The 24,687-nt window shown below is 49.9% G+C and overlaps 1 protein-coding gene across 2 annotated transcripts; it reads right to left on the minus strand.

Moving 5' to 3' along the window:
* Positions 1–269: 269 nt before the first annotated feature.
* On the minus strand, positions 270–24,307 carry AP2S1 (adaptor related protein complex 2 subunit sigma 1). 2 transcript variants are annotated; one of them, XM_077286428.1, is made up of 6 exons: positions 21,331–21,451; positions 19,666–19,728; positions 2,442–2,591; positions 2,190–2,303; positions 629–688; positions 270–536 (listed from the first exon to the last, which is right to left on the minus strand). In XM_077286428.1, exons 2-6 carry the CDS (start codon positions 19,681–19,683, stop codon positions 435–437), a joined length of 444 nt encoding a protein of 147 aa, XP_077142543.1. In that variant the 5' UTR covers positions 19,684–19,728; positions 21,331–21,451; the 3' UTR covers positions 270–434. The 2 variants fall into 2 exon arrangements, with proteins under 2 accessions (XP_077142543.1, XP_077142544.1); XM_077286429.1 differs by lacking the exons at positions 19,666–19,728; positions 21,331–21,451 and adding an exon at positions 24,169–24,307.
* Positions 24,308–24,687: the final 380 nt, after the last annotated feature.

Raw genomic sequence — 24,687 nt, forward strand, 5'->3', positions numbered from 1 at the left:
GTCCTCCCAGGTGCATGAGGTTTACACAGCCCCCCCCCTCCCCACCGTGGGTTTGATGAGTGAACGGGCCGCCCACCCTTTCCCCCCCAGTGGTATGAGTGACTGTGTCCCCACCCTTACCCCCCCAAGGGTATGACGAGTGATCTGACTGCCCACCCCTTCCCCCGGGGGTATGACGAGTGATCGGACTGCCCACCCCTCCCCCCAGGGGTATAATGAGTGATCAGACTGCCCACCCCCCCAGGGGTATGACGAGTGACCGGGCATCATTCACAATTGGAACATTTTATTTGTTTTCACACTTAGAATGTACAAAAAAGAAAAACAAAGTCCATTTGTCCATGATGAGCAGAGCGGGGGCGGGGTCAGCACAGTGGGGGAGGTCCGGGGGTGTGTACACAGGATGGAATGTGGTCACATGACAGGAGGCGGAGTCACTCCAGAGACTGAAGCATCAGCAGCTGTTTGAGAACCTTGGTTTGGCTCGTTTCCCGAATCTCACCGGCCAGAAACATCTCGTCCACCACCGTGTAGACCTGGGGGGAGGGGAGAGCACGTGAGGCGGGGGCCGAGCACGTGAGGCGGGGGCCGAGCGGAAACTGGGCAGAACAGAAACGTATGGACTCACCTTATAGAAGTTAAAGACTAGATCCAACTCACAGACATTGTGGAAGTATTCATTCAGCACCTAGGAAACAAGATGGAGGAAAGGAGTCACCAAGGCATCACCAACAGAGAAATACAAGATGGAGGATGAAGATCACTGAGGCTCCGCCCCAAACAGAGAAATACAAGATGGAGGATGAAGAAATCACCGAGGCTCCACCCCCAGAGAAATACAAGATGGAGGATGAAGATCACTGAGGCTCTGCCCCAAACAGAGAAATACAAGATGGAGGATGAAGAAATCACCGAGGCTCTGCCCCCGACAGAGAAATACAAGATGGAGCATGAAGATCACTGAGGCTCCGCCCCAAACAGAGAAATACAAGATGGAGGATGAAGAAATCACCGAGGCTCCACCCCCAGAGAAATACAAGATGGACGATGAAGATCACTGAGGCTCTGCCCCAAACAGAGAAATACAAGATGGAGGATAAAGAAATCACCGAGGCTCTGCCCCCGACAGAGAAATACAAGATGGAGCATGAAGATCACTGAGGCTCCGCCCCGACAAATACCAAATGGAGGATGAAGAAAATCACAGAAGCTCCACCCCCGAAAGAGAAATATAAGATGGAGGATGAAGAAAATCACTGAGGCTCCACCCCCGACAGAGGGATACAAGATGGAGGATGAAGAAAATCACAGAGGCTCCACCCCCAAAAGAGAAATATAAGATGGAGGATGAAGAAAATCACTGAGGCTCCACCCCCGACAGAAATACAAGATGGAGGATGAAGAAATCACCGAGGCTCCACCCCCAGAGAAATACAAGATGGAGGATGAAGATCACTGAGGCTCCGCCCCAAACAGAGAAATACAAGATGGAGGATGAAGATCACTGAGGCTCTGCCCCCGACAGAGAAATACAAGATGGAGGGTGAAGAAATCACCGAGGCTCCACCCCCAGAGAAATACAAGATGGAGGATGAAGATCACTGAGGCTCCGCCCCAAACAGAGAAATACAAGATGGAGGATGAAGATCACTGAGGCTCCGCCCCAAACAGAGAAATACAAGATGGAGGATGAAGATCACTGAGGCTCCGCCCCGTCAAATGCCAAATGGAGGATGAAGAAAATCACAGAGGCTCCACCCCTGAAAGAGAAATATAAGATTGAGGATGAAGAAAATCACTGAGGCTCCACCCCCGACAGAGGGATACAAGATGGAGGATGAAGAAAATCACAGAGGCTCCACCCCCGAAAGAAAAATATAAGATTGAGGATGAAGAAAATCACTGAGGCTCCGCCCCCGACAGAGGGATACAAGATGGAGGATGAAGAAAATCACAGAGGCTCCACCCCCGAAAGAGAAATATAAGATTGAGGATGAAGAAAATCACTGAGGCTCCACCCCCGACAGAGGGATACAAGATGGAGGATGAAGAAAATCACAGAGGCTCCACCCCCGAAAGAGAAATACAAGATGGAGGATGAAGCAGGACACTGAAGCTCCGCCCCCGAGTACAAGAATACAAGATGGAGGATGAAGCAGGACACTGAGGCTCCACCCCAAACATCTTACCTCTACAAAGTTGTGGATGGCTTCCAGGTAGGCCAGGTTATTGTCAGTCACGTCCACGCAGATACAGAAGTAGAGGCCGGCGTAGCGCCGGTAAATAATCTTAAAATTTCTAAACTGGAGGGAAAAAAAAGGGAGAAATGTCAAGATGGCGGCGACAGAGAAGATAACAAGAAGAGAAGTGCAGCATCTCTACACACAGGAGTGATGACCCCTCCCCAGCGCTCAGATGGGTCCACGCCGTGCACTTGTTACCTCCACAAAGTTGGTGTGCTTGGCGTCACGGACCGTCACCACGGCGTGAACCTCCTCTATCAGCTTCTGCTTCTCATCGTCATCAAACTGCATGTACCACTTGGCCAGGCGGGTCTTACCGGCGCGATTCTGGATAAGGATGAAGCGGATCTGCGGGAAGAGGCCGGACCAGGAAAATAACCAAAAATGTAATCTACAGAAGAGGCACAGCGCTGTGCAAAAGTGTTAGGCAGGTGACAATGCTGCAGAGAAGCTTCATATATGGAAGTGATAAATATTCTATCATCAATAAACAAATGCAAAGTGACTAACGAAAAATGTAAGATCCATCAGCACCCGGGGAACGCCCGTCACCCCCGCCATCAGCACCTAGGGAGCGCCCTCCACCCCCCATCATAAGCACATGGGGAGCGCCCGTCACCCCCCACCATCAGCACCTGGGGAACGCCCATCACCCCCCCCCCCCCGCCATCAGCACCTGGGGAGCGGCTGTCACCCCCCGCCATCAGTACCTGGAGAACGCCCGTCACCCCCGCCATCAGCACCTAGGGAGCGCCCTCCACCCCCCATCATCAGCACATGGGGAGCGCCCGTCACCCCCCACCATCAGCACCTGGGGAACGCCTGTCACCCCCCGCCATCAGTACCTGGGGAGTGCCCGTCACCCCCCACTATCAGCACCTGGGGAACGCCTGTCACGCCCCCCGCCATCAGTACCTGGGGAGCGCCTGTCACCCCCCCATCAGCACCTGGTGAGCGCCCATCACCCCCCCCCGCCATCAGCACCTGGGGAGCGGCTGTCACCCCCCGCCATCAGTACCTGGGGAAAGCCTGTCACCCCCCGCCATCAGCACCTGGTGAGCGCCCATCACCCCCCCGCCATCAGCACCTGGGGAGCGCCCATCACCCCCCTGCCATCTGCACCTGGTGGGCGCACATCACCCCCCCCCCACCATCAGCACCTGGGGAGCGCCCGTCACCCCCCCAGCCATCAGCACCAGGGGAGCGCCCATCAACCCCGCCATTGGCACCTGGGGAGCATCCGTCACTCCCCCCCATCAGCACCAGGAGAGCACCCGTCACCCCCCCCCCATCAGCACCAGGGGAGCGCACGTCACCCCTGCCATCAGCACCAGGGGAGCGCCCGTCACCCCATCAGAACCTGATGTGTTTCTTCATCCACATTACATTTTAAGGGTAACGCAAGTGGTTCAGTGGTCAGCACTACACGATGGCTCAGTGGTTAGCACTGCAGCCTTGCAGCGCTGGAGTTCGGGGTTCAAATCCCGCCAACACAACATCTGCGAGGAGTTTGTATGTTCTCCCCGTGTTTAGGTGGGTTTCCTCCCTCATTCCAAAGACTGATCGGGATTCCTGACTGTGAGCCCCAATGGGGACAGCGATGATTCTATACAGTGCCTACAAGTAGTATTCAACCCCCTGCAGATTTAGCAGGTTTACACATTTGGAATTAACTTGGCATTGTGACATTTGGACTGTAGATCAGCCTGGAAGTGTGAAATGCACTGCAGCAAAAAAGAATGTTATTTCTTTGTTTGTTTGTTTGTTTTTTAAATTGTGAAAAGTTTTTTCAGAGGGTCATTTATTATTCAACCCCTCAACCCACCAGAATTCTGTTTGGTTCCCCTAAAGTATTAAGAAGTAGTTCAGGCACAAAGAACAATGAGCTTCACATGTTTGGATTAATTATCTCTTTTTCCAGCCTTTTCTGACTATTTAAGACCCTCCCCAAACTTGTGAACAGCACTCATACATGGTCAACATGGGAAAGACAAAGGAGCATTCCAAGGCCATCAGAGACAAGATCGTGGAGGGTCACAAGGCTGGCAAGGGGTACAAAACCCTTTCCAAGGAGTTGGGCCTACCTGTCTCCACTGTTGGGAGCATCATCCGGAAGTGGAAGGCTTATGGAACTACTGTTAGCCTTCCACGGCCTGGACAGCCTTTGAAAGTTTCCTCCCGTGCCGAGGCCAGGCTTGTCCGAAGAGTCAAGGCTAACCCAAGGACAACGAGGAAGGAGCTCCAGGAAGATCACATGGCAGTGGGGACATTGGTTTCAGTCAATACCATAAGTAACGTACTCCACCGCAATGGTCTCCGTTCCAGACGAGCCCGTAAGGTACCTTTACTTTCAAAGCGTCATGTCAAGGCTCGTCTACAGTTTGCTCATGATCACTTGGAGGACTCTGAGACTGACTGGTTCAAGGTTCTCTGGTCTGATGAGACCAAGATCGAGATCTTTGGTGCCAACCACACACGTGACGTTTGGAGACTGGATGGCACTGCATACGACCCCAAGAATACCATCCCTACAGTCAAGCATGGTGGTGGCAGCATCATGCTGTGGGGCTGTTTCTCAGCCAAGGGGCCTGGCCATCTGGTCCGCATCCATGGGAAGATGGATAGCACGGCCTACCTGGAGATTTTGGCCAAGAACCTCCGCTCCTCCATCAAGGATCTTAAGATGGGTCGTCATTTCATCTTCCAACAAGACAACGACCCAAAGCACACAGCCAAGAAAACCAAGGCCTGGTTCAAGAGGCAAAAAATCAAGGTGTTGCAGTGGCCTAGTCAGTCTCCTGACCTTAACCCAATTGAAAACTTGTGGAAGGAGCTCAAGATTAAAGTCCACATGAGACACCCAAAGAACCTAGATAACTTGGAGAAGATCTGCATGGAGGAGTGGGCCAAGATAACTCCAGAGACCTGTGCCGGCCTGATCAGGTCTTATAAAAGACGACTATTAGCTGTAATTGCAAACAAAGGTTATTCCACAAAATATTAAACCTAGGGGTTGAATAATAATTGACCCACACTTTTATGTTTAAAATTTATAAAAATTTAACTGAGCAACAAAACTTTTTGGTTTGTAAGATTTATGCATGTGTTAATAAATCCTGCTCTTGTTTGAAGTTTGAAGGCTCTAACTTATTTGCATCTTATTAAACCTGCTAAATCTGCAGGGGGTTGAATACTACTTGTAGGCACTGTATAACGTTGTGAAAATACCGCAGTTAGACAAGTGAGTAAAGAAGTAATAAAATAAAATGATGAAAATAAACTATTCTCGCTTCTATTTTTTTTAACCCCTTCATGACCCAGCCTATTTTGGCCTTAATGACCTTGCCGTTTTTTGCAATTCTGACCAGTGTCCCTTTATGAGGTAATAACTCAGGAACGCCTCAACGGATCCTAGCGATTCTGAGATTGTTTTTTCGTGACATATTGGGCTTCATGTTAGTGGTAAATTTAGGTCGATAATTTCTGAGTTTATTTGTGAAAAAAACGGAAATTTGGCAAAAATTTTGAAAATTTCGCAATTTTCACATTTTGAATTTTTATTCTGTTAAACCAGAGAGTTATGTGACACAAAATAGTTAATAAATAAAGTTTCCCACATGTCTACTTTACATCAGCACAATTTTGGAAACAATTTTTTTTTTTGCTAGGAAGTTATAAGGGTTAAAATTTGACCAGTGATTTCTCATTTTTACAACAAAATTTACAAAACCATTTTTTTTAGGGACCACCTCACATTTGAAGTCATTTTGAGGGTTCTATATGGCTGAAAATACCCAAAAGTGACACCATTCTTAAAACTGCACCCCTCAAGGTGCTCAAAACCACATTCAAGAAGTTTATTAACCCTTCAGGTGTTTCACAGCAGCAGAAGCAACATGGAAGTAAAAAATGAACATTTAACTTTTTAGTCACAAAAATGATCTTTTGCAACAATTTTTTTATTTTCCCAAGGGTAAAAGGAGAAACTGGACCACGGACGTTGTTGTCCAATTTGTCCTGAGTACGCTGATACCTCATATGTGGGGGTAAACCACTGTTTGGGCGCACGGCAGGGCTCGGAAGGGAAGGAGCGCCATTTGACTTTTTGAATGAAAAATTGGCTCCAATCTTTAGGCTATGTTCACACGGTGCGGTTTTTGCTGCGGATCCGCAGCGGAATTGCACTGCGGATCCGCAGCAGTTTTCCATGTAGGTTACAGTACAATGTAACCCAATGGAAAAAAGGACCCGCTGTGCCGACGATCCTTTTTTCCACAGGCAAATCCGCAGCGGTTTTGCCTGCAGAAAAAAGAAGTAGCATGTCACTTCTTTCTGCAGATTCCGCTGCGGGTTTCCAGCAGCACCAATAGGAAACTGCATTTGGAAACCCGCAGTGGAATCCGCAGAAGAAAAAGGATCAAAAACCGCAGCTAAAATCAGCGCTGAATTTAGCTGCGGTTTTTCAAAACAGGACCTGAAAAAAAAAGGATGAAAAAAAGGATCGTGTGAACGTAGCCTTAGGGTATGTGCACACGATGCAGATTTAGTGCAGAATTGGTGCAGAACTGCAGCAGATTTTTCTGCTGCAGAAACGCTGCAGAACTGCACTGTGATTACAGTACAATGTAAATCAATGGGAAAAAAAAAAGCTGTGCACATGGTGCAGAAAAATCTGCGCAGAAACGCTGCAGATTTCAAAGAAGTGCACGTCGCTTCTTTTGTGCAGTTCTGCAGCGTTTCTGCTGCAGATTTTTCTGCACCATGTGCACAGCTTTTTTTTTTCCCATTGATTTACATTGTACTGCACAGAAACTGCACAGAAACTGCATAGAATCTGCGCAGAAACTGCATAGAATCTGCATAGAATCTGCACAGAATCTGCATAGAATCTGCATAGAATCTGCACAGAAACTGCACAGAAACTGCACAGAAACTGCATAGAATCTGCGCAGAAACTGCATAGAAACTGCATAAAAACTGCATAGAAACTGCACAGAAACTGCATCAAATCTGCAGATGCAGATTTAGTGCAGAAAATTCTGCACCACATTTCCTACGTGTGCACATAGCGCTATGTGCACACGTAGGAAATGTGGTGCAGAATTTTCTGCACTAAATCTGCATCTGCAGATTTGATGCAGTTTCTGTGCAGTTTCTATGCAGTTTCTATGCAGTTTCTGCGCAGATTCTATGCAGTTTCTATGCAGATTCTATGCAGATTCTATGCAGTTTCTGCGCAGATTCTATGCAGTTTCTGTGCAGTTTCTGTGCAGTTTCTATGCAGTTTCTGTGCAGTTTCTGTGCAGTACAATGTAAATCAATGGGGAAAAAAAAAAGCTGTGCACATGGTGCAGAAAAATCTGCAGCAGAAACGCTGCAGAACTGCACAAAAGAAGCGACTTCTTTGAAATCTGCAGCGTTTCTGCACAGATTTTTCTGCACCATGTGCACAGCTTTTTTTTTTCCCATTGATTTACATTGTACTGTAAATCACAGTGCAGTTCTGCAGCGTTTCTGCAGCAGAAAAATCTGCTGCAGTTCTGCACCAATTCTGCACTAAATCTGCATCGTGTGCACATACCCTTAGCGGACACCATGTCGCGTTTGGAGAGCCCCCGTGTGCCTAAACATTGGAGCTCCCCCACAAGTGACCCCATTTTGGAAACTAGACCCCCCAAGGAACTTATCTAGAAGCATAGTGAGCACTTTAAACCCCCAGGTGCTTCACAAATTGATCCGTAAAAATGAAAAATTACTTTTTTTTCACAAAAAAATTATTTTAGCCCCAATTTTTTCATTTTCACATGGGCAACAGGATAAAATGGATCCTAAAATTTGTTGGGCAATTTCTCCTGAGTATGCCGATACCTCATATGTGGGGGTAAACCACTGTTTGGGTGCACAGCAAGGCTCGGAAGGGGAAGCGTGCCATTTGACTTTTTGAATGGAAAATTAGCTCCAATCGTTAACGGACACCATGTCGCATTTGGAGAGCCCCTGTGTGCCTAAACATTGGAGCTCCCGCACAAGTGACCCCATTTTGGAAACTAGACCTCCCAAGGAACTAATCTAGATGTGTGGTGAGCACTTTAAACCACTGTTTTGGCACACGTCGGGGTTCGGAAGGGAAGTAGTGACGTTTTGAAATGCAGACTTTGATGGAATGCTCTGCGGGCATCAGGTTGCGTTTGCAGAGCTCCTGATGTGCCTAAACAGTAGGAACTCCCCATAAGTGACTCCATTTTGGAAACTAGACCCCCAAGGGAACTTATCTAGATGTGTGGTGAGCACTTTGAACCCCCAAGTGCTTCACAGAAGTTTATAACGCAGAGCCGTGAAAATAATAAATGTGTTTCCTTTCCTCAAAAATATTTTTTTAGCCCAGAATTTTTTATTTTTGCAAGAGTAACAGGAGAAATTGGACCCCAAAAGTTGTTGTCCAGTTTCTCCTGAGTACGCTGATACCCCATATGTGGGGGTAAACCACTGTTTGGGCACATGCCGGGGCTCGAAAGGGAAGTAGTGACGTTTTGGAATGCAGACTTTGATGGAATGGTCTGCGGGCATCATGTTACGTTTGCAGAGCCCCTGATATGCCTAAACAGTAGAAACCCCCCACAAGTGACCCCATTTTGGAAACTAGACCCCCCCAAGGAACTTATCTAGATGTGTGGTGAGCACGTTCAACCCCCAAGTGCTTCACAGAAGTTTACAACGCAGAGCCGTGAAAATAAAAAATCATTTTTCTTTCCTCAAAAAAGATGTTTTAGCAAGCAATTTTTTATTTTCACAAGGGTAACAGGAGAAATTGGACCCCAATATTTGTTGCCCAGTTTGTTGTGAGTACGCTGATACCCCATATGTGGGGGTAAACCACTGTTTGGGCACACGTCAGGGCTCGGAAGGGAAGTAGTGACATTTGAAATGCAGACTTTGATGGAATGGTCTGCGGGCGTCACATTGCATTTGCAGAGCCCCTGATGTGCCTAAACAGTAGAAACACCCCACAAGTGACCCCATTTTGGAAACTAGACCCCCGAAGGAACTTATCTAGATGTGTGGTGAGCACTTTCAACCCCCAAGTGCTTCACAGAAGTTTATAACGCAGAGCCGTGAAAATAAAAAATAATTGTTCTTTCCTCAAAAATTATGTTTTAGCAAGTAATTTTTTATTTTTGCAAGGGTAACAGGAGAAATTGGACCCCAACAGTTGTTGCCCAGTTTGTCCTGAGTACGCTGGTACCCCAAATGTGGGGGTAAACCACTGTTTGGGCGCACGTCGGGGCTTGGAAGGGCGGGAGCACCATTTGACTTTTTGAACGCAAGATTGGCTGGAATCAATAGTGGCACCATGTTGCGTTTGGAGACCCCTGATGTGCCTAAACAGTGGAAACCCCTCAATTCTAACTTCAACACTAACCCCAACACACCCCTAATCCTAATCCCAACTGTAGCCATAACCCTAATCACAACCCTAACCCCAACACACCCCTAACCACAACCCTAACCGCAACACACCCGTAACCCTAATTCCAACCCTAATCCTAACCCTAATCCCAACCGTAACCCTAATCCCAACCCTAACCACAACTGTAACCCCAACACACCCCTAACCCTATCCGTAACCCTAACCACAAGCCTAATCTTAACCCTATTTCAAACCCTAGCCCTAATTCCAACCCTAACTCTAATTCCAACCCTAACCCTAAGGCTATGTGCCCACGTTGCGGATTCGTGTGAGATTTTTCCGCACGATTTTTGAAAAATCTGCAGGTAAAAGGCACTGCGTTTTACCTGCGGATTTACAGCAGATTTCCAGTGTTTTTTTGTGCGGATTTCACCTGCGGATTCCTATTGAGGAACAGGTGTAAAACGCTGCGGAATCCGCACAAAGAATTGACATGCTGCGGAAAATACAACGCAGCGTTTCTGCACGGAATTTTCCGCACCATGGGCACAGCGGATTTGGTTTTCCATAGGTGTACATCGTACTGTAAACCTGATGGAAAACTGCTGCGGATCCGCGGCGGCCAATCCGCTGCGGATCCGCGGCGGCCAATCCGCTGCGGATCCGCGGCGGCCAATCCGCTGCGGATCCGCCGCGGCCAATCCGCTGCCGATCCGCGGCCAATCCGCTGCCGATCCGCGGCCAATCCGCTGCCGATCCGCGGCCAATCCGCTGCCGATCCGCGGCCAATCCGCTGCCGATCCGCGGCCAATCCGCTGCGGATCCGCGGCCAATCCGCTGCGGATCCGCAACCAATCCGCTGCGGATCCGCGGCCAATCCGCTGCGGATCCGCTGCCAATCCGCTGCGGATCCGCGGCCAATCCGCTGCGGATCCGCGGCCAATCCGCTGCGGATCCGCTGCCAATCCGCTGCGGATCCGCGGCCAATCCGCTGCGGATCAATAGCCAAATCCGCACTGTGTGCACATGCCATAACCCTACCCCTAACCCTACCCGTAACCCTAACCCTACCCCTAACCCTACCCCTAGTTCTAACCCTAAACCTAGTGGAAAAAGAAAAAAAAAATTTTTCTTTATTTTAATATTGTCCCTACCTATGGGGGTGATAAAGGGGGGGGGGTTTATTTATTATTTTTTTATTTTGATCGCTGCGATAGAACCTACCACAGCGATCAAAATCTACTTGTAATGAATCTGCCGGCTGGCAGATTCGGCGGGCGCACTGCGCATGCGCCCGCCATTTTCCAAGATGGCGGCGCCCATGGAGAAGACGGCCGGACACCGGGAGGGACATCGAAGCTAGGTAAGTATGGGGGGGTGGGATCGGAACACGGGGGGGGGGGGGGGATCGGAGGACCGGGGGAGCGGACAAGAGGACCGGGGGAGCGGACAGGAGGGGAGCGGACAGGAGATCGGGGCAGAAAGGACGACTGGGGGGGCGATCGGTGAGGTGGGGGGGGGGGCAGATCGGGGTCTCCAGCCATGGCAGATGCTATTGCAGCATCGGCCATGGCTGGATTGTAATATTTCACCATTTTCATAGGTGAAATATTACAAATCGCTCTGATTGGCTGTTTCACTTTCAACAGCCAATCAGAGCGAACGTAGCCACTTCAAAGCCACCCCCCCTGGGCTGAAGTACCACTCCCCCTGTCTCTGCAGATCGGGTGAAAATGGAGTTAACCCTTTCACCCGATCTGCAGGGATGCGATCTTTCCATGACGCCACATAGGCGTCATGGGTCGGATTGGCACGGGTTTTCATGACGCCTACGTGGCGTCAAAGGTCGGGAAGGGGTTAAACTTCCTTGCAGCATTTTCTCCACACCCAACTAAACTTTCTCAGTCGCCCATGACAGCACTACCAGAGAGAGGGGATCCGCCCTTCAGGGACAGGAAACCTACAGGATAAAAGGGCGGTACCTCTCCCCTGCATCAGTTTTGGCTTCCTGTCCCTGACGGGGAACCTCTTTGGACGGTACCTGTTGAAGATGACCGACGAGGACCCGGGGCCGGCCAGTCCGACTTCTGGCAGCGGGGACGCCCCTGCCACGGCTGGTCCGGTATCCGAAGCCGCCACAGCTACGACCGATGGGTCCGGAAGTGTGTGGGGGGGGAAGCGCAGCCGCCGCTCCGATGGGAGCCTGGGGCTTCATCATGCTGCGAGAACACCGAATTCCAAGATGGCGCCGCACCGGAGGTAGTAATAGAACTTCCGGTTCAGGGGCACCGCTGTGAGTGACTGCACCAAGATGGCGCTGCCCCGGAAACGGAGTTCTCCAATTCCGAGTCGCCGGCTGTGGGCATGCGCAGTAGAAAAAAAAGAAAAAAAAAAGGGATGCTTCCTCTTTCCGGCAGCCACAGGTGGAGGGGATAAACGGCGTTTATATGGGAAGATGCATGGAGGCTCCTTGCTGCAGGCTGTTCCACGGTAATACCATGGAGGACAGCGATCAGCAGCTCCAACCGCCGACGCAGCAGCAGCAGCAACAACGCCGTCGGCAGAAATCGGACGTCCAGGAGAAACGGATTTCTGCAGGCAACCGAAGCTCTCGGTCTGATAGCCGTTCCACTCAGCGCAGTAAAAATTCCAGCGTGGTAAATCAGCTGCCACCCACGGATGCATCTCAGGCGACCCCTCCTCCAGAACCGGTACCTGTGGCTGCGTCAGAGTGGTGAGTGATCTTCGTGAAAGTTCACCTTTTGTAATTAGGGTTCCCCTTCTCTATTTATCTTAGGCAAGAAAGAGAACGGGGAAGATGAAGCATAGAACCTGCCCCTTATGTGGTAAAGCTTTGTCACAGACGTGGGATAAAAAGCTATGCGACTCTTGTATAGAACGAGTCCTCTGTGAGGAGACCCCAAACTTCGCCTCCGAATTACGATCAGTAATTAAATCGGAAGTCGAGACTATGTTTAATTCCCTTAAAAGTAGAAAGATTGCTAGGAAACAACCTATTCCCCTGGTGGATTCCGACCCTTCCTACTCTGAGAGTAAGAGCTCAGATACGCATGACTCCTCATGCTCTTCTTCGGATAACGAGAGTGGAGGTCGTCATTGTTTCCCCCTAGAGGAGGTTGATGGCCTTGTTAAGGCGGTAAGATCAACAATGGGGGTTCTGGACCCCCGTCCTGACAAAACTGTCCAGGACATTATGTTTGGGGGACTATCCCAGAGAAAGCGTAAAGTATTCCCCCTTAATGAAAATATACAAGCGTTAATTAAAAAGGAGTGGGAGAAACCGGAAAGGAAAAACGCATCGGTCCCCTCTATTAAAAGGAAATACCCCTTTGAAGATGAGGCTTCTGTCTCATGGGATAAAGCCAACAAACTAGACGTTGCGGTGGCTAAAGCCTCAAAAAAGTATGCCTTACCGTTCGAGGACATGGGAACCCTGAAAGATCCTCTCGATAAGAGAGCAGATACCTTTCTCAAAGGGGCCTGGGAGTCAGCAGGAGGATGCTTAAGGCCTACCATAGCGGCAGCTTGCACGTCACGGTCTCTAATGATCTGGGTCGATAAACTAGAGAAACAGCTCAGAGATGGGGTCCCCAGAAATAAAATCTTAGAGTCTATCCCTATGATTAGAGGAGCTACAGCGTTCTTAGCGGACTCTTCGGCTGACTCAATTAAATTGACATCTAAATCTGCAGCCCTTTCAAATGCAGCGCGTAGAACCTTATGGCTAAAAACCTGGCCAGGGGACTTACAAACTAAGCAGAAACTTTGCTCCATCCCGTGTGAGGGCAAGTTTCTTTTTGGAGAAACTCTGGACGATATCCTGCAAAAAGCGGGTGATAAAAAGAAAGGTTTCCAATCCTGGCCCCAACATATAATAAGCGGCCCTTTCGGAATAGGAAATTTTTTAAAAGGAGACCGCCAAGAGAACAAACCCGATGGGATGACGGGAGAAGGAAGGATAGAGGGTTCCTTTTTGGTAACTCCCCTCGCGATAGAAAACCCCCCTCCAAGTGACATCTCTCCCCAGGTGGGAGGGAGATTATCTCAATTCCTCCTGGCCTGGGAGAAAATTTCGACCAGCCCTTGGATTTTAAATTTAATACGAGAAGGACTTCACATAAACTTTCTATCCTTACCCCCAAGGAACTATGTGGTAACACCGCTGAGGTCGTCTCCCCTACAACAAGAGGCTCTGGAGCTAGAAATCGTAAAACTGTTAAACAAATCTGTCATCCAAGAGGTCCCCCCTCTGGAGAGGGGGAAGGGATTTTACTCTCCATTGTTCCTGGTGCCCAAACCAGACGGAACCTTCCGGACCATAATAAACCTACGGAAGTTGAATACCTATGTAAAAAACCAGAGATTCAAAATGGAGTCAATAAAGTCAACGATAAAAAATCTGTTTCCAAACTGTTTTATGATAGTTCTAGATCTCAGCGACGCGTATTATCACGTCCCCATCCACAAGTCTTCTCAGAAATTCCTCAGACTGGCGGTAGTCATGAAAGGACAGACAAGGGAATACCAATACAAGGCTCTTCCCTTTGGCATATCAATTGCACCTCTTGTCTTCACCAAGCTGATAGCAGAGATGATGGCGCATCTGAGAGAGGAAAACGTCTTGATTATTCCATATCTAGACGACTTTCTGATTGTGAGCAATTCGGCCGAACTCTGCCGCCAGCAACGTGACAGAGTCAGACATTTTAAAAAAATTGGGGTGGTTAGTGAACCTCCAAAAGTCGAAGCTGGAACCAGCCAGGGTTCAGGAATTTTTGGGTCTCACCTTGGACTCAAATTCTCAAATGTGTCTCCTTCCACACGAGAAAAAACAAAAAATAATCCACTTAGTGTCAGAAGCACGTGCAAACCCTACCATGACCCTAAGGAAGGCGATGTCATTACTGGGGTCCCTCTCTGCTTGTCTTCCAGCAGTTCAGTGGGCACAGCTCCACACAAGACCCCTCCAGTGGGACGTTTTAAGAAACCAGAAACTACTGGGAGGGCGGTTAGAGGGTCGCATGACTCTAGATTTGCCTACCATTCGTTCCCTAGCTTGGTGGTTAGATCCCAGCAACTTATCAAAAGGGGATCCCTGGGTGATAGAGGCGTCTCAGATAGTCACTACAGACGCAAGTCCCACAGGGTGGGGGGCTCACCTGGACAACAGAATCGCTCAGGGGTTATGGACAAATCAGGAGCTCCAGTCTTCCTCAAATCAAAAAGAACTGAAAGCGGTAAATCATGCGTTACTGTACTTTCTAGACGAGCTACAAGGACATCATGTCCGAGTATTCTCGGACAACAGAGTAGTGGTGGCTTACTTAAACCACCAGGGGGGAACCAGATCCCAAACATTAATGAGAACCACCTCCGAAATTTTCAGCTTGGTTCAAAACAACTTTCTTTCCCTATCGGCCCTACACATAAAGGGGGTAGAAAACCAGAAAGCGGACTTCTTGAGTCGTACCCAATTAAAACAGGGAGAGTGGTCTCTAAATCAGGGGATCTTCAACAAAATCACAGATCTATGGGGAATCCCCGTGATAGACCTCTTTGCCAATCTTCACAACAGGAAGGTGGAAGCCTTCTGCTCCCTAGATTCCAGGGGGAACCCTCAGGCAGTGGATGCATTCACAATTCCCTGGACACAAACACTTGCGTATGCTTTTCCCCCCACTATTCTCATTCCAGCTGTCCTACGAAAGATCAGGCAGGACAGATCCAGACTCATCCTAATAGCCCCCTTCTGGCCCAAGAGAGCCTGGTTCTCATGGCTGAGGATGCTATCGATCACCGATCCCTGGGTTCTTCCGGACCTTCTGTCACAGGGACCGGTGTTCCACCCTCAGAGAATCTCCATCTGACAGCGTGGAATTTGAGAGGTCACTATTGAGGGAAAGAGGTTTCTCTGACAAACTAGTATCTACTCTAATGAAAAGTAGGAAACCTGTGACCACAAAAATCTACGGTAAAACCTGGAAGAAATTCCTATCCTCTTCTGGGGTAAGGTTGCAGGACGGGGTTCCAGTTGCTGAAATATTAGAATTTCTACAAAGTGGGTTAGACCTAGGCCTTTCAGTAAGTACCTTAAAGGTACAAATAGCAGCTCTAGGAGCATTATACTGTGAAAACATAGCAGCCAACCCTTGGGTAGTGCGGTTTGTCAGAGCAGCTGCAAGGTCTAAACCAGGGGTCGGGAACCTATGGCTCGCGAGCCAGATATGGCTCTTTTGATGGCCGTATCTGGCTCGCAGACAGCCTGTGGCGTAGGAAGGGGGGGGCGGGCCGCCCCGGGCGGCACAATGCGGGGGGCGGCACAATGCGGGGGGCGGGTCGCCGGCGGCGCAGAATTTACCTGTTCGCATCTCGGCTTCAGAAAAATGGCCGCCGCGATCTCCATCTGCGCATGCGCGGCATCCCGCGGCCATTTTCCTGAAGCCCCAGGCAGCAGAGCGCTCCACCTGCGCACGCGCGGCCTCAGGAAGATGGCCGCCCCCACCGATAACCAGACAGAGCAGGATCGCGGTCAGGTAAAACTTGTTTTTTTTTTTTTTTATTGAGAGCGGCGATCGGGGGGGCCAGGGCAGAAAGCTGGACACAGGGGGGCAGAAAGCTGGACACAGGGGGGCAGAAAGCTGGACACAGGGGGGCACAAAGCTGGACACAGGGGGGCACAAAGCTGGACACAGGGGGGCACAAAGCTGGACACAGGGGGGCACAAAGCTGGACACAGGGGGGCACAAAGCTGGACACAGGGGGGCACAAAGCTGGACACAGGGGGGCACAAAGCTGGACACAGGGGGGCACAAAGCTGGACACAGGGGGGCACAAAGCTGGACACAGGGGGGCACAAAGCTGGACACAGGGGGGCACAAAGCTGGACACAGGGGGGCACAAAGCTGGACACAGGGGGGCACAAAGCTGGACACGGGGGGGCACAAAGCTGGACACGGGGGGGCACAAAGCTGGACACGGGGGGGCACAAAGCTGGACACGGGGGGGCACAAAGCTGGACACGGGGGGGCACAAAGCTGGACACGGGGGGGCACAAAGCTGGACACGGGGGGGCACAAAGCTGGACACGGGGGGGCAGAAAGCTGGACACGGGGGCAGAAAGCTGGACACGGGGGGGCAGAACGCTGGACACAGGGGGGCAGAACGCTGGACACGAGGGCAGAACGCTGGACACGGGGGCAGAACGCTGGACACGGGGGCAGAACGCTGGACACGGGGGCAGAACGCTGGACACGGGGGCAGAACGCTGGACACGGGGGCAGAACGCTGGACACGGGGGCAGAACGCTGGACACGGGGGCAGAACGCTGGACACGGGGGCAGAACGCTGGACACGGGGGCAGAACGCTGGACACGGGGGCAGAACGCTGGACACGGGGGCAGAACGCTGGACACGGGGGCAGAACGCTGGACACGGGGGCAGAACGCTGGACACGGGGGCAGAACGCTGGACACGGGGGCAGAACGCTGGACACGGGGGCAGAACGCTGGACACGGGGGCAGAACGCTGGACACGGGGGCAGAACGCTGGACACGGGGGCAGAACGCTGGACACGGGGGCAGAACGCTGGACACTGGGGCAGAACGCTGGACACTGGGGCAGAACGCTGGACACTGGGGCAGAACGCTGGACACTGGGGCAGAACGCTGGACACTGGGGCAGAACGCTGGACACTGGGGCAGAACGCTGGACACTGGGGCAGAACGCTGGACACTGGGGCAGAACGCTGGACACTGGGGCAGAACGCTGGACACTGGGGCAGAACGCTGGACACTGGGGCAGAACGCTGGACATTGGGGCAGAACGCTGGACACTGATGCAGAAAGCTGGACATTGGGGCAGAACGCTGGACTTTGGAGCAGAACGCTGGACACAGGAGCAGAAAACTGGACACAGGGGCAGAAAGCTGGACACAGGGGCAGAAAGCTGGACACAGGGGCAGAAAGCTGGACACAGGGGCAGAAAGCTGGACACAGGGGCAGAAAGCTGGACACAGGGGCAGAAAGCTGGACACAGGGGCAGAAAGCTGGACACAGGGGCAGAAAGCTGGACACAGGGGCAGAAAGCTGGACACAGGGGCAGAAAGCTGGACACAGGGGCAGAAAGCTGGACACAGGGGCAGAAAGCTGGACACAGGGGCAGAAAGCTGGACACAGGGGCAGAAAGCTGGACACAGGGGCAGAAAGCTGGACACAGGGGCAGAAAGCTGGACACAGGGGCAGAAAGCTGGACACAGGGGCAGAAAGCTGGACACAGGGGCAGAAAGCTGGACACAGGGGCAGAATGCTTGACACGGGCAGAATGGAGAAACGGGGCAGGATGACAGACATGGCGTCATGACTGGAGACACTGGAGGCAGGATTGGAGACAGATGGGGCAGGATCATGGGGCAGGATGGATACGATGGAGACAGATGGGGCAGGATGGGAAGATCATATGGGGCAGGATGGATACTCATGAGGGCAGGATGGGAGAACATATGGCTGGAGCCAGGAATGAGACACACGGGGGCCAGGATGGCGAATATTATTACCACAGGGGCTAATTAAGGGATATTATTACTGCAGGGATGTATTTATTTTATTTTTTGAGTATACTGTTTTAAATGGCGGGGCGGTCCTATTACTGTGTAGATTGACACTATGTCGCCTTCTTCATGTGGTGTAATGTAGAAGTTGGGAAAATTAAGTAATGTGTTCTGCAAGTGGAACTCGTGATAACTGTGTTATTTCCTGCAGAGACGAGTCCTGGCTGGATGAAGTGATGGCGGTCTGTGCGGAATGAAAGATGAAGGACTTCACTTAGAGACGTCACTGGTGAGTCAGTGTGTTACCTATACACTGTATACTATATACTGAGGTCCTGTGTATGTCACCGGTGATCACTGTATTACCTATACACAGACGCTGCATACTAAGTACAGATCTCCTGTGTATAATGGCACTTAGGGCTTGTTTCCACATGCGAGAAACACGTCCGTGTCTCGCATGTGGGAACCAAGTTCTGGCGTCGGCACTCCAGAGCGGAGTGTGCGGCCGCATAGGAACACATGGAGCTGCACAGCTCCGCTCCAATGTGCCGACGCCAGAACTTACGCTGGGTGTGCCTGCTTGTATGTACCACTTTAAGTAGTAAATGCTTTAGTTCCCTATGGGTCTGAGCCTCTCTTTTTTGTTCATTTTCTGTAAGACCAACACTTTTAAAAGGGCCACTGACAGATACAATTGCTCCAGCGGTCACTTAGTACACAAAGGAGTGTTCCTCTCTGCTGCACTAAGCCACCGCTGGACCTAAACAATAATTCGCTGTAAAATAATAAAATAGATAATTGACATAACTGACAATGCGTTGTGTGACATGTCCAACATTCCAGCTTCTTTCTTCTGCGAATGCCTCAAAGCTGGCATTCTCTCAACATCAGGTGGGAAGAATGCCAGCTTCCAGTCATGCGCAGGAAAAAGAAGAAGCCAGACTGCTGGACTGATGTCATGCATCGCAAGCTCACAATGTAAGTTATTTATTTAATTTTTTTACTGCTAATTACCATTGTTTCAGTCCAGTTGTGGCTTTATACAGCAGGGAGGAGCATTCCTTGCTGTACTAAGTGAACATTGGAGCGATTGATCTGTCAATGGCCCTTTAAACATATTGTACGGCTCTCGCGGAATTATATTTCAAAATATGTGGCGTTTACGGCTCTCTTAGCCAAAAAGGTTCCTGACCCCTGGTCTAAACCCATAACTATAAATAGATTACCATCCTGGGATTTGAACTTGGTATTGTCAGCCCTAACAGAATCCCCGTTCGAGCCTTTACAATCTCTACCCCTTAAGATTCTCTCACTTAAAACGGCCCTTCTAATAGCACTCACATAGGCCCGTAGGATAAGTGACCTCCAAGCCCTATCTGCAAACCCTCCATTTACACAAATCCTGGACGATAAGGTTATACTAAAAACAGACCCTGCCTATTTACCAAAAGTTGTCTCCACATTCCATAGGTCTCAGGAAATAATCCTTCCTTCTTTCTGTCCAAACCCTAGAAATGAGAAAGAAGAGAAATTCCACACACTAGATGTGAAAAGGTGTCTAGTCCAATACCTTAAAATCACCCAACAGCATAAGAAGGAAGGGTCTCTCTTTATGTTTTCAGGGGCCCAGAAAAGGACTCAAAGCTTCTAAGGGCACTATTGCTCGATGAGTGACAGACGCAATAGCCTTGGCGTACTCATCCACCGGAAACGCCGTTCCACAGGGACTGAAGGCCCACTCTACGAGGGCTATGGCGACCTCCTGGGCCGAAAGGTCGGAGGTACCATTAGATCAAATTTGTAAGGCGGCCACCTGGTCATCACCTTCAACCTTTTTCAGACACTACCGCTTAGACCTAGCCTCTTCATCTGACTTAGGGTACGTTCACACAGGACTTTTTTGCTGCTTTTTTTTGCTGCTTTTTTTTATGCTAATTTAGGTGCGTTTTTTTGGTGCGTTTTTGGTGCGTTTTTTGGGTACGTTCACACAGGACTTTTTTGTTGCAGATTTTTGCTGCAGATTTTTGCTGCTTTTTTTATGCCAATTTTCAGCTGCTAGGACACCTCGCAATGGCTCTTCACACCTTACTACCAGGAACTCCCTCACAATAGATCACAATCAGGACACCTCACAATGGCTCTTCACACCTCACAATGGCTCACAATGGCTCTTCACACCTCACTACCAGGAACTCCCTCACAATAGATCACAATCAGGACACCTCACAATGGCTCTTCACACCTCACAATGGCTCACAATGGCTCTTCACACCTCACTACCAGGAACTCCCTCACAATAGATCACAATCAGGACACCTCACAATGGCTCTTCACACCTCACAATGGCTCACAATGGCTCTTCACACCTCACTACCAGGAACTCCCTCACAATAGATCACAAACAGGACACCTCACAATGGCTCTTCACACCTCACAATGGCTCACAATGGCTCTTCACACCTCACTAACCACACCCCTAAGCTCTTGGCTGTGAGATCCCTTCCTGCTGGCCATGATTTTCTGCACAAAAAACGCAGCAAATAATGCTACATGCGTTTTTTCAGCGTTTTTGCAGCGTTTTTTTCATCACCCATTCAAGTCAATGGGTGAAAAAACGCTGCAAAAACGCTGCAAAAACGCTGAAAGAAGTGACATGCCCTATGTCCAAAAAAAGCAGCAAAGCAGAAAAAACTGATCAAACAAAAAACCAACGTGTGTGCATGAGATTTCTGAAATCTCATAGGTTTTACTGGTACTGTAAAAAGCAGCTGAAAATTAGCATAAAAAAAAGCAGCAAAAAAAAGCAGCAAAAAAGTCCTGTGTGAACGTACCCTTAACCTTCGGAAGAAGGATTCTGCAGGCTGTGGTCCCTCCCTAAGCAATAATCTCTGAAATTCTCTCTGGTAGTGCTGTCATGGGCGACTGAGAAAGTCATAGTTACTCACCGATAACGGTGTTTCTCAGAGCCCATGACAGCACCTGCTTATTCCCCCCCTCATCACGTGTGCGGTGAGCACATTATTTTGTGTGAAGTGGTATTCCATATAGACACAGTGTTTACTTGCTAAGCGAAATTATAAAATTGTCTATTTTTTATTGTTGTGACTAACCTGGAGGACCTCCGATGCTCTGTAGACAAAACTGATGCAGGGGAGAGGTACCGCCCTTTTATCCTGTAGGTTTCCTGTCCCTGAAGGGCGGATCCCCTCTCTCTCTGGTGTGCTGTCATGGGCTCTGAGAAACACCGTTATCGGTGAGTAACTATGACTTTTGCATATACTATAATATATAGAGGTAGTAAAGGTAATGTCTATATCATATACATTGGATATAAAAGTCTACACACCTTTGATAACATGTCAGGTTTTTGTTATAAAAAAAATAATAATAATCCAAAGAGGAATAATTTCCACCTGCCTACAATCTGTACAAATCCATTGGAAAACATAATAATTTTGAGAAGCCAAAACTAACAAGTGCACAAGTGTACACACCCTCTTATATTAGGGGTGTGGTTGTGCTCAGGATCAGCCAATCACAGTTACTCTCCTGTTACACAGTAGTCAGCGCTCGGCAGACGTCATATACAGCAGTTTTGAGTAACCCCAGAGAAAGTGTCGCTGTTCTAAGAGGATTTTCCTGACATTTTCTGGTCTGTAAACAGCTGACAACACAGCAAAGGATCTCAGTGCGAAACGTTACGGGTCAGAAGGTACAAAGACAATATCAGGGCATCAGCACAACAATGACCCCAGTGACCTCCAAAACACCAAAGGATGTAAATTCTGAATGTCCGAGCCCAGAACCCAAATGACCATCTGTGGTGCCCTGAAGAGCGCGCCGTACACAGGAGATGCCCCCGCAATCTGTGGTGACCTGAAGAGGGCGCTGTACACAGGAGATATCCCCGCAATCTGTGGTGCCATGAAGAGGGCGCTGTACACAGGAGATGTCCCCACTATCTGTGATGACCTGAAGAGGGCGCTGTACACAGGAGATGCCCCCGCAATCTGTGGTGACCTGAAGAGGGCGCTGTACACAGGAGATACCCCCGCAATCTGTGGTGCCATGAAGAGGGTGCTGTACACAGGAGATTTCCCCGCAATTTGTGGTGACCTGAAGAGGGCGCTGTACACAGGAGATGTCCCCACTATCTGTGGTGACCTGAAGAGGGCCCTGTACACAGGAGATGTCCCGCAATCTGTGTAGCCCTGAAGAGGGCGCTGTACACAGGAGATGCCCCCGCAATCTGTGGTGACCTGAAGAGGTCGCTGTACACAGGAGACACCCCATTTATCTGACAGACGTGGGACGACTGTAAGGAGGAGCAGAGATCGGCAATTCTACATCTGCCGCGCTGAGAGACCCCGACCCCAAAACACTGAATTATGTAACAAATTAAAAAAAACACGTCAGCAAAGTATTAGGCGACGCTCAGACGACGCGCCTTTGCTGTGAACAAACAAAAAATAGCATTTTACTGTCATCGTAAAGTGAATGCAATTTCTGAATTCTATCGCACACGTTGGATTTTTTTCATGCAGATTTGAAGTCGTTTCATATCTGCAGCGCAAATTATTTCAGAATAATTTAAACCAACTTTAATTGATCATGAAAAAAATGTAGAGGAGTGGAGGGGGCGCACACCATATGCAGAGGTAGCGGAGGGGCCGTACACAATATACAGAGGTAGCGGGGGGGCCGCACACCATATACAGAGGTAGCAGAGGGGCTGTACACTATATACAGAGGTAGCGGAGGGGCCACACACCATATGCAGAGGGGCTGTACACTATATACAGAGGTAGCGGAGGGGCCGTACACCATATACAGAGGTAGCAGAGGGGTTGCACACTATATACAGAGGTAGCGGGGGGGCCGTACATCATATACAGAGGTAGCGGAGGGGCCGTACACCATATGCAGAGGTAGCGGAGGGGCCGTACACCATATGCAGAGGTAGCGGAGGGGCCGTACACCATATGCAGAGGTAGCGGAGGGGCCGTACACCATATGCAGAGGTAGCGGAGGGGCCGTACACCATATACAGAGGTAGCAGAGGGGCCGTACACCATATGCAGAGGTAGCGGAGGGGCCGCACACCATATACAGAGGTAGCGGAGGGGCCGTACACTATATACAGAGGTAGCGGAGGGGCCATACACCATATACAGTGGTAGCGGAGGGGCTGTACACTATATACAGAGGTAGCAGAGGGGCTGTACACTATATACAGAGGTAGCGGAGGGGCTGTACACTATATACAGAGGTAGCGGAGGGGCCGCACACCATATACAGAGGTAGCAGAGGGGCTGTACACTGTATACAGAGGTAGCGGAGGGGCTGTACACAATATACACAGGTAGAGGGGCTGTACACTATATACAGAGGTAGCAGAGGGGCTGTACACTCTATAAAGAGGTAGCAGAGGGGCCGTACACCATATACAGAGGTAGCGGAGGGGCCGCACACCATATACAGAGGTAGCAGAGGGGCTGTACACTATATACAGAGGTAACGGAGGGGCTGTACACAATATACAGAGGTAGCGGAGGAGCTGTACACTATATACAGAGGTAGAGGGGCTGTACACTATATAAAGAGGTAACGGAGGGGCTGTACACTATATACAGAGGTAGCGGAGGGGCTGTACATTATATACAGAGGTAGCGGAGGGGCCGTACACCATATACAGAGGTAGCGGAGGGGCCGCACACCATATACAGGGGAATGCAGACACTATGTGGGGTGGTAGACTGTGTGTGACCCCGGATGTCTGTATCTATGGAGCCGCTGTAGGGGATGTCCTGTCCTCACACACAGAGATGCCGCCTAGGACTATGACACGCAGCGGACACTACAGGCGATGTGAGTGCAGTACCGGCGGCCGCGGTGCCGGGTTATCACACAGTAACGTATAATGAATGATCCCGGTGCCCGCTCCTCACCATGTCGCTGCCTCTCCCTTTTCTTCCTTTCCTGTCACCCGCTCCGGATTTCCACTAAAACTACAATTCCCATACTGCAGTAAGGTAATACCAGGAAGTGACGTCAGAATATGGCTATAAGTGCGAAGATGCTGAGCGGCCAGCAGGGGGAGCAGCGCTAGATAAGGGCGGGTCCTCACCGTCCTGCATCTTGTGTGATGTAGTCACAGTATATACTGTAGAATCATATCAGTTACCGTCCCATCACCCATACGTTGTGCGATATCGTCACCGTCACCCGTATAGTGTGTGATATCGTCACTGTCACCCATATATTGTCTGATATCGCCACTGTCACCCGTATAGTGTGTGATATGTCACAGTCACCCGTACACTGCAATATCGTCACCACCCGTATATTATTATTATTTATATAGCACCATTAATTCCATGGTGCTGTACATGAGAGAGGGGTTACATACAGGGTTATAGATATCATTTACAGTAAACAGGTTTACAGTGACAGACTGGTACAGAGGG

The sequence above is a fragment of the Ranitomeya variabilis genome, chromosome 2 (assembly GCF_051348905.1).
Source record: "Ranitomeya variabilis isolate aRanVar5 chromosome 2, aRanVar5.hap1, whole genome shotgun sequence".
In the NCBI taxonomy this organism is placed as follows: Eukaryota; Metazoa; Chordata; class Amphibia; order Anura; family Dendrobatidae; genus Ranitomeya; species Ranitomeya variabilis.